Source organism: Dasypus novemcinctus, chromosome 9 (genome assembly GCF_030445035.2).
Source record: "Dasypus novemcinctus isolate mDasNov1 chromosome 9, mDasNov1.1.hap2, whole genome shotgun sequence".
In the NCBI taxonomy this organism is placed as follows: domain Eukaryota; kingdom Metazoa; phylum Chordata; class Mammalia; order Cingulata; family Dasypodidae; genus Dasypus; species Dasypus novemcinctus.
In genome coordinates this window covers 120649025-120659811 of record NC_080681.1, presented here as the reverse complement: position 1 = coordinate 120659811, position 10787 = coordinate 120649025, and the positions used below count along the sequence as shown (strand labels likewise).

Sequence of the window (10787 nt, the reverse complement as noted above, 5' to 3'; positions counted from 1 at the left end):
CTACTGGTAAGAATCCAGGGCCCCGCGAGCAGGGACCTTGTCTTTCTTGGTCCCTGCCTATCCGCAGTGCCTCGAACACTGCTTGGCACGTAGCGCGTGCCCCAAAATATCCGTGGATGCAAAGATGGAAAGGGAGCCAAGGAAGATGGAAACCTGAGGACTGTATTATGAGAAACAATGGCGAAGTGATTCCGAAAACATTCCAGGAGCCTCCCAGAGCCCCTAATTTAAATCCCAGTCCCCACATGGTCCAATGTCACTAAGCAAGTCATCTTGACGACCCCCCTGGAGAGGGTGATTTCATCTGTTTCTTTTTTTTTTTTTTTTAAAGATTTATTTATTTAATTTCCCCCCCTCCCCTGGTTGTTCTTGGTGTCTGTTTGCTGCGTCTTGTTTCTTTGTCCGCTTCTGTTGTCGTCAGCGGCACGGGAAGTGTGGGCGGCGCCATTCCTGGGCAGGCTGCTTCTTTCTTTTCACGCTGGGCGGCTCTCCTTATGGGTGCACTCCTTGCGCATGGGGCTCCCCTATGCGGGGGACACCCCTGCCTGGCAGGGCACTCCTTGCACGCATCAGCACTGCGCATGGCCAGCTCCACACGGGTCAAGGAGGCCCGGGGTTTGAACCACGGACCTCCCATATGGTAGACGGACGCCCTAACCACTGGGCCAAAGTCCGTTTCCCTCATCTGTTTCTTATCATCTCTGAGCCGAAGCGCTTGATTCCACTTCTGAGAAAACACTGCCTGTCGCAGCCTAGGCTCCAGAGAAATGACTCACTCGCCCTAAAAACCCTGATGGGGGATCTTCAGAGGCCACATGCCAGCTTTTTAACACTTGTCGGTCTGGCTCAACTTGCTTCCTGGAATTCTGGCCCCTGGGAACATCTCCTGCAAGCTCTGAAGATGTCAACTCTGGCACATTGCAAGTGTTGAGAATGGCGAAGCATCATTTGGTGAGGACAGACGCAGGGTGAGGGGTGAGAAGGAAGACGACTTCATTGTACTTTAGAGGGAAGAACGGTTCTGAGCCAAGAGGCCGTCACCAATGTACAAAGGGAATCCTTGCCCCTACCCGTCACTACCTCTCCAGATAAGGATCAGGGTTTGAGTTACATCCACAAAAGTTTTCCTAATTGGCTTGCAAAAATATAAGTATAAAAAAACCCTTTGGCCAGTCCTTAGTTTTCTCCTTGGTGCCATTTTTGCCAAACTTGGGCTTACTAGCTCCCTGAATACAACCCAAGGTTGTTGAGGCTTCTTATAGCAAGAGCAGAATTCCTGCTCCTGTGAAGGTGGACCTGAACTTGAATCCCCATGGCTCACATTGCTGTTTCTTGGGAAGCGGTGGGATGGTTTGGTGTCCCAGTCCAGGTCAGAGGAATGAATGGCACAAAATCATCTTTTCATCAAAAGCTACAAGCCTTCAGATCTCCTGGGGATTTCTCAGCCATCAGCTATGAGGCCTAACCTGGTCATCTTCTTCCCGCCACTTCAGAGAGGCAGGTTCTCCTCCAGGAAGGACTCCCGCGGTCCATCCTGGGCTCCTCCACTTTGCCGAATCTAAATGCTGAGGCTGGAGTGCCCACCGGGAGCTCCCAGGGTCTAAGGCATTTGCACCGCAAGAAGCAGGGCTCCGCTCTGCTCATGGAGGCTGGCTAATCCCTTTCTGTTTTCAGCATCCGCCTCTGTCTCTGAGGGCATCCACTGGCTTGGGTATTGGAAAGGGAGGCACGGGAAGGGCTAGCTCAGTCATCCTCATCCTTGTCTTCCTCTTCGGTGTCTTTGCTGGGGGCGCACCTCTGGAAGCACTGCACCACGGTGGCCAGGAAGAAGCTGGAGATGATGGCGGCAGTGGACACGGCCACGCCGGAGAAGACGATGATGAACAGATCTGTGAGCGAGAGGCTGAACTTGCACTCCCTGAAGCTGGCCTCTGACAGCTCGTGCAGGGATACCCTTCTGTTCTCCATGGGCAGGGAGCATTGGATCTCGTCCAGGCCTGTGGAGGGGCAGGCAGAACGAGATGTTTAGGCAGGAGCGCTGGACTGCCTGAAAGTCAACAAGGCGCGGCAAAGCAGGAGCCCCCCACCCCGCCCCTGAGATAAAGTGGGGAGAATGATGGTTCAAAATGAATTTACAGAACTGCTTGGTCTTCCTTGACCTATGTCAAGGTGTAGTGCTGCTTTGACTTAAATCGTTCAGCATGGTGAGGGAAAGGCACCATATCTTCTTAGGCTCTAAGACCTCTGCAGATTTTAATCCAGACCCAGGAAATACCCAGCTTCAGGGATGGAAGCTGGGGCAGATGCAGTGGGCTGGGAGCCAACCAGTGGAAGTATCTCTGGTTTGTAGCTGCCATTTCTTGAGTGGGATGTAATCCTCCTTTTCATTGCCCTCAGAGTAAAAATCAACAGAAGGATTAGCATGGCATATAATAGCAGCTCCACTACCCTGAAAGGGGTTTTGCTTGACAGGAGTAGGGAAAATAAGGATATACCTGAAGTGAGAATGAAATGGTTCCCACAATTTCATGTGAGAAAGAATCACTTGAAGACAGTTGGAATGCAGGTTCCCAGGCATCATCCCCTGGAGAATCTGATTCAGTCGGGTGGGCCCCAAATTATGCATTTTAATAAACATTTGAATAACCAACCAGATGATTCAGGTGCTGCTGGCACCCAGGACACACTTTGAGAAGCATTGCTTTCCAGGTATCTGAGGGAGACTGTGTGGAGTTTGAGAGCTTCTGGGACACGCACCCCAGATGGGACCAGAGGAGCCCCTTTAATTGTTTTACATATTGAGGTACCCTTTAAGTTTTCACTTGAAGAGGGTGTGGTTTAAAAGATGTTTCTGGTCTAGAAGAATATCACAACTGAGTGTGTGCAGAGTAAATGTTTTAAAACAAAGACAGAAAGCACTCCATAGGCCTTTCCAGGGACCAGGTGCTGTTCTCAGCACTTCCCACACATTAACTCATTTAATCCTTACAACAACTCCATGGAGTAGGCCCTAATATCATCCCCACTTCACAGAGAAGGAAACTGAGGCTCAGAGAGTGGAAGTTACTTACCCAAGGCCATGCAGCTGGAAAGTGGCCAAGTCTGGACTCCAACTCAAGCAGCCTGGCCACAGAGACCTGGCCTATAACCAATGGGCCTCCAAAAGGAAGAGAATGGTCATGAGAAGCCGGTGGGAGGCCAAGAGGAGAGGGCCTGGGGCAGAGGCAATGGGGGCTCAGGGGCAGATGCTTTCTTCCCATGGCTGCTATCAGATGGAGTGGGGTGGGCACCGCAGATGTTGCTGGACACCAGGTTGTGAGGGTCACGGTTCCCAGTCGGAAAGACCTCCAGATGACTGTGCCCTTATCAGGTGACTGTGCCCTTATCAGGAAACTTTCTCTTGGGGTACTCCATGGGTCATCAGGTGAAGTAGGGGGCAGCTACAGGAATTGTATCAGATGAGTTCTACATCTTCCATTTACTCAGGTGGCCTAAAGGGACACAGCCAGAGAAACCAAGCAAGGGGAGAGACAGTTCTCCAGGCCCTCAGTATTCATTCAGCTACTATTAGGAAATGGTGATGAAATGAGGATCCTACCCACTGAAAGTATAAATCTCAGAAGGAGGAGTCAAGGAATGTTCATTGAGTATTTACTATGTTCTGGGCCCTGGGGATACAACACTGAAGAAAAGCTGCCCTAACGCAGCTTACGTTTTAGAAGCTAAATGTGTAGTTGTAGAAATACCTAAAACGGTTTAAGATTGTGATTGGTGTAGACATGAAACATCAGCATGAAATGAAAAAGAGGGATTGGGACTGGGGGCCTTCTTTCGATGAGGTGGTTGGGAAATGCCCCTGTGAGGAGCTAAGATCTAAAGGATGAGATGGATCCAGGCATGGGAGAAACATTCTAGGCAAGAAGTTGGGAAAGAACTCGGCATTTGAGGAACATGCCAGGGGTGGCAGAGGGAGAAAAAAGGGAATTTAGAATAAGCTGAGATGGGAAGGATGGGCAGGTGCCCAGATGACACCCTGACAGCCAGGGTCCCTAAATTACTGTGGTGAACATAGCCCTCTGCCCTCCAGCCTTCACTGGACATGAGCAAAAGCCGCTGAAAGGGATGGAGGGAAGATGGTATAGGAGTAACAGGCAGGGCTCAATGCTCTAAGGAAAAAATGGAGAAAGAGCCAAAAGCTGTCCAAGGGGCAAGCTTTGGGGGTCAACAGACCAGAACAGTGCTACATAACACCCAGGTGGGTGAGGGACAGAGAGATGAAGAACCCAAAACAACAAACGTGAGTTACCAAGCCCCCGTGGCAGGGGAGTTGGGGGAGCTTTTCTTCATGGAATTTGACCAGCAGAGCCCTCTTTCAATCTCTGCTCTGGAGATTCAACACAAAAACACAGGAAACCCAAGTCTGAAATACCTCTGTGGAAAGGGGTGGCGACTAGCGCCACCTCCTGGCTGGTCTGGAAATTGCATGGACAAAAACTGTTTTTGGTTCTCTCTATCTTAATGCCTGGGAGACAGACAATAGAACAATATGACAACAGAGAGCCAAAGGACAAAATGTATGAACTAAATAATGCCTTTACAATAAAAATATTGAATGCTAATGACTTGAACCCCCCAATCAAAGACATAGACTAATAGAATGGATTAAAAATTATGAGCCATCTATATGTTGTCCACAAGAGACCCCCTTTGATGTAAAGATACAACCAGGTTAAAAGTTGGAAAAAGATATTTCATGCAAATAGTAACCAAAAAAAGAGCTGGAGTAACAATACTGATATCAGACAAAATGGATTTTAAATGCAAAACTCTTACAAAGGATGAAGAAGGTCATTATCTAGTAATAAAAGGGGCAATTCACCAAGAAGAAATAACTCTAATAAATATTTATGCACCTAACCTGAATGCCCCAAGATACATGAGACACACCCTGGCAAAACTGAAGGGAGAAAGTAATGACTCTACAATAATAGTTGGAGACTTCAAGACACCACTTTTGGTATTGGATAAAACATCTGGACAGAAGATAAATAAAAAAACAGAGAACCTGAAAAACATGGTAAGTGAATTAGACCTAACATATCTATGGAGCACTGGACCCCAAAACAGCAGAATAAACATTCTTTTCAAGTGCTGATGGATACTTCTCCAAGATAGACCATATGTTGGGTCACAAGACAAGTCTCAATAAATTTAAAAAGATTGAAATTATACAAAACACTTTCTCTGATCATAACAGAATGAAGCTGGAAATCAACAATGGATGGAAAAGGGGAAAATTTATAACATATGGGGATTAAACAACACACTCTTAAATAATCAGTGGGTCAAAGAAGAAATTGCAAATATCCTGAGATGAATGAAAATGAGAACACAACTTATCAAAACTTATGGAACACCACAAAGGCAGTGCTGAGAGGGAAATTTATAGCCCTTAATGTTTACATTTAAAAAGAAGAAAGAGCTAAAACTGAAGATCTAACTGCACACTTAGAGGAACTAGAAAAATAACAGCTAACTAATCCCAAACCAAGCCAAAGAAAAGAAATAGTAAAGATCAGAGAAGAAATAAATGAAATCAAGAACAAAAAAATAGTGAGAATCAACAAAACCAAAAGTTTTTAAAAAAGATTTATTTATTTATCCCCCCTTCCCTTGTTGTTTGTGCTTGCTGTCTGTTCTCTGTGTCTCTTCATTGTGTGCTTGTCTTCTTTTTAGGAGGCACCAGGAACTGAACCCAGGGCCTCCCACGTGGGAGAGAGGTACCCAATTGCTTGAGCCACCACCACTCCCTGCTTCTCGTGTCTCTCACTGTGTTTCCTTGTTGTGTCTCTTCATTGCACCATCTTGTTGCATCATCTTGTTGCATCAGTTCGCCATACCAGACCATCATGTTAGCTTGTTTTCTTGCTCATCTTCTTTAGGAGGCACCAGGAACCAAACCTGGGACCTCCCATGTGGTAGGTGGGTGCCCAACTGCTTGAGCCACATCTGCTTCCCCAAAAGTTGGTTTTTTGAGAAGATCAACAAAATTGACAAGTCCTTAGCTAGACTAATGAAGAACAAAGAGAGAAGATGCAAATAAATCAGATCAGAAAAGAAAGGGGGGACATTACCATTGGCCCTGCAGAAATAAGAGAGATCATAAGAGGATACTATGAACAAGTATATGTCAAAAAACTAGACAATGTAGAGGAGGTGGACAAATTCCTAGAAACACATGGACCACCTACAATGACCCTGGAAGAATTAAAAGATCTCAGCAAACCAATCACAAGTGAAGAGATTGAAATAGTCATCAAAAACTCCCCTAAAAGAAAAGCCTGGGACCAGATGGCTTCACATGTAAAGTTTACCAATCAAAGACAATCTAATACCAATCTTGCTCAAGCTCTTCTGAAAAACGGAACAGGAAAGAATGCTAACAAACTCATTCTATGATGCCAACATCACCCTAATACCAAAACCAGATAAAGATACTGCAAAAAAAGAAAATTACAGACCAATATCCCTAATGAAAAGATACAAAAATCCTCAGCAAAATACTTGCAAACAGAATCCACAAGCACAGCAAAAGAATTATACACCATGATCAAGTGGGTTTTATCCCAGGTATGTAAGGGTGGTTCAACGCAAGAAAATCAATTAGTGTAATAAACCACATTGATAAATTAAACAAGAAAAATCACATGATCCTCTTGATTGATGCAGAAAAATCATTTGACAAAATACAGCACCCTTTCTTAATAAAAACACTCCAAAAAATAGGAATAGAAGGAAGGTTTCTCAATATGGTAAAGTGCATATATGAAAAACCTAGAGCTAGCATTGTACTCAATGGTGAAAGACTAAAAACAAGGATGCCCACTCTCACCACTGTTATTCAGTATTGTGCTAGAGGTTCTAGCTAGAGCAATTAGGCTAGATAAAGAAATGAAAGGCACCCAAATAGGAAAGGAAGAAGTAAAATTTTCACTATTCACTGATGATATGATCCTATATCTAGAATCTCCTGGAAAATCCACAGCAAAGTTAGTTGAACTAATAGATGAATACAGCAAAGTGTGGAATACAGATTAATATGCAAATAGTGTTTCTATACACGACTGATGTGCAATCCAAGGAGGAAATCTATTTACAATAGTGACCTAAAACAATCATATATTTAGGAATAACTTAATCGAGGATATAAAGGACCTGTATTCAGAACCCTACAAAACATTGCTAAAAGAAACTGAAGAAGACTTAAATAAATGAGAGGACATTCCATGTTCATGGATTGGAAAATGAAATCTCATTAAGATGTCAGTTCTACCCAAACTGATTTATAGATTCAATGCAATCCCAATAAAAATCCCAACAGCCCTTTTTGCATAAATGGAAAAATCAATTATCAAATTTATTTGGAAGGGTAAGGGGCCCCAAATAGCCAAAAAGTTCTTTAAAAAGAATGAAGTTGGAGGACTCTCTCTTCTGGACTTTAAAGCATATTACATAGCTACAGTGGTAAAAACAAAAAACAAAAAACAAAAAAAAATCAGTATGGTACTGGCATAAAGACAGACAGATTGACCAATGGAACCAAACTGAGAACTCAGAAATTGACCCCCACATCTACAGTCAAGTGATTTTTACAAGGCAGTCAAGCCTTCCCAGCTGGACCAGACCAGTTTACTTAACAAATGGTGCTGGAAGAACTGGATATCCATATCCAAAAGAAAGAAAGGAGACCTCTCTCTCACACCTTATACAAAAATTAACTCAAAATGGATCAAGGACCTAAATATAAAAGTGATAACCATAAAACTCCTAGAAGAAAATGATGGAAAACATCCTCAAGGTCTTGGGGAAGGTGGTAGTTTTTTAAACCTTACATCCAAAGCCCGAGCAACGAAAGAGAAAATAGATAAATGGAAGCTTCTCAAAATTAAACTTTTGTTAAATTACATAAAAATTTATAAAAGTGTTATGGTCTAAAATGTAAACCATTGACCATGGTTGGTAACTATGTTTCAATATTTGTACACCAGCTGCAACAAATGTCCCATCCACATGAAAATGTTATTAATAGGGGAAGAGGGGAAAGGGGGAGGATGTTGGGTATATGGGAGTCCCCTGTATTTGAAGACAAAATGAAAAAAGTAAGACACAGGGGGAATAAACAGAAGAAAATGTCACTGTACATATAGGACAACAGATCTTACATTGATGAAAGGCAAAAGGCAAACAAATTTTAAAAAAATATATTTTTCATTATTTTCTATTATTCCAAATTTTTTTTAAAAATTATTTTTTTGGTATTTTATTTCTTATTTTTTAAAGTCATTATTATTTCATTTTCTTATTAATTGTATTTGGCTATTTTATTGGCTTCATTTTTGAAGAAGTTTTGGATAACAGAAGGATTACAACTGTGGCAGGGGAGGATCGCTGGTGTAGAGTGTCAATGATGGGGGGATACTTGGGAGAAAGCTCACCTGGGTATACGTATAAAGCAAAGAAATATGTTCAAATTCATGGGGATTGTCATGGTGGGTGGAGAGTCGCACAATAAACAAAGGAATATCAAATTCTCATTCTGGGGAGCTTTGCCACATTCTCTAATGGAACACCAAGAATCCCCTGAGTACAGGGGCAATGACTGGTGAAAGATGATGGTCCATTGATTGGTCTTTGATATTGATGACTGTGCTTATGAACCTTTACTCTCGAAATGGAATCTTAGCCTAGTAATATAGGGTGCCTAAGAGTTGCCTCCTGGGAGCACCTTTGTTGCTCAAATGTCACCTCTCTCTAAGCCAAACTCAGATAAGCCAAATAAATACATTACCTTCCCCTCAGCATGGGACATAACCCTCAGGGATGAGCTTTCCTGGTACTGAGGGATTACTACCAAGCACGAACTAGCAATGCAACTGGAAAAAGACCTTGACCAAAAGGGGGAAAAGCTAAAGATAAATGAGTTTATATGACTAAGAGACTTCAAAGAGAGTTGAGAGGTCATTCCAGAGGTTACACTTATGCACATCTCAGCAGGATCTCATTGACTGTCAAAGTATAATAGAAACTTTCCCAAATAGCAGGGCTCCTGAGGGCTCTGGAGACATCCAGACACTATAGTCAGGGCAGATAACTCAGGAGTTTGGTGCCCTGCCAGTGGGCCCTACTTTGGAATTTATGCTCCTCAGGGTGACAGAGTTGGACTCAGTTGTGCTTTCCCTACACATGGCTCTTCTGTTCTTCTATTTGAACTTATAATTAATACTAGAGTTGGTAGGCACACGTCCAAGAGACTTAAATCTTCAGGCTGTCCACGAGCCAGCTGGGCCTCGAATCTCAACAGAGTTGCAACACCTACTCTCCAGTTCATTGATCTCACCCAAGACAACTAACAAGGAGGTGATGATGGACAACTACCATACCAAGGAACTGAGAGAGTCTACAACTGTGAGCAAGAGAGTCCTATCCATCAGCCCAAATGGATTGCAGTTCCCTTTCAATTAGAGGTGGAATGGACATCACCATCTCATAATCCTCAGGACTGGGGAATGAACTATGGACTACAGTAGACTTACAGGTATTCTGCTATAGATTTATTGTGATTCTAGCAATGGAATAAATTATATCATTGATGTTGAGGTAGAGGCCCCTGGAGGTTCTGAGGGCAGGGAAAGGGAAAAACAGGTGTAAAGGGGGGCTTTTGCAGGACTTGGGAATTGTCCTGAATGACATTGCAATGACAGATACAGGCCATTATATATCTTGCCATAACCTTCAGAATTGGGTGGGAGAGGGTGTTAACTACAAGGTAAATTTTAATCCACGCTTAGTACCAATGCTCAAAAATGTGTTAATCAATTGCAGTGAATATACCAAACGAACTGAAGGATGTTGTTAATGTGGGAAAATGTGGGAGATGTGGGGAGTGGATCATATGGGAATCCCTTGTATTTTTTACATAACATTTATGTAATCTATGTATCTTTTTTAAAAACTTAAAAATTAAACACTTTGCACTTCAAAGGACTTTGTTAAAACGGTAAAAAGGAAGCCAACTCAATGCAAGAAAATATTTGGCCATCACATATCTGATAAGGGTTTAATATCCATGATATACAAAGAGATCATACAACTCAACACTTAAAAGACAAACAACCCAATTTAAAAATGGGCAAAACACCTGAAATGACAATTGTCCAAAGAGGAAATACAAATGGTGAAGAAACACATGAAAAAAATGCCCAACATCACTAGTGATTAGGGAAATGCAAATCAACACTACAATGAGCTATCATTTCATTCCTATTAGAATGACTGCTATTAAGAAGTCAGAAAACTGTTGGAGAGGATGTGAAGAGACAGGAACTGTTATTCACTTTGGAGTTTGATGGAGTTGTACTCACATGTGACCATTCTACCCCTGCCTCCTCTGTCACTTTTAATGAACCTGTGGTTGGTGCTAGGGTTGGTGTATACTCAGGAGACTTGAATCTCTGGACTGTCCATGTGCCAGTTGGGCTCTGAGCCTCAGCAGAGTTGCAACTCCTACTCTCTGGTTCGTTGGACTTACCCAGGTCATCTAACAGGGAGGTGAAGATGGTCAACCACCACACCAGGGAACTGAGAGAGTCTACAACTGCAAGCAGGAGAATTGCATCTATCATCCATGTGGAATCTAAGCCCCCTCTCAATATGGAGGTGGAGTGGACATCACTATCCCAGGGTCTACAGGATGGAGGAATAAAATATGGATTAGAGTAGACTTACTG

General features: G+C 43.1%; 1 protein-coding gene across 1 annotated transcript in view; it reads right to left on the bottom strand.

Annotated features, from left to right (window-relative positions):
- Positions 1 to 307: 307 nt before the first annotated feature.
- Positions 308 to 10787, bottom strand: part of LRRC38 (leucine rich repeat containing 38) — a 51876-nt gene continuing 41396 nt past the window's right edge. The window contains exon 2 of the mRNA XM_058304731.2: positions 308 to 1997. Within this exon, the coding sequence (XP_058160714.2) occupies positions 1744 to 1997 (254 nt within the window). The 3' untranslated portion in view covers positions 308 to 1743. The remainder of the gene's footprint in view (positions 1998 to 10787) is intronic.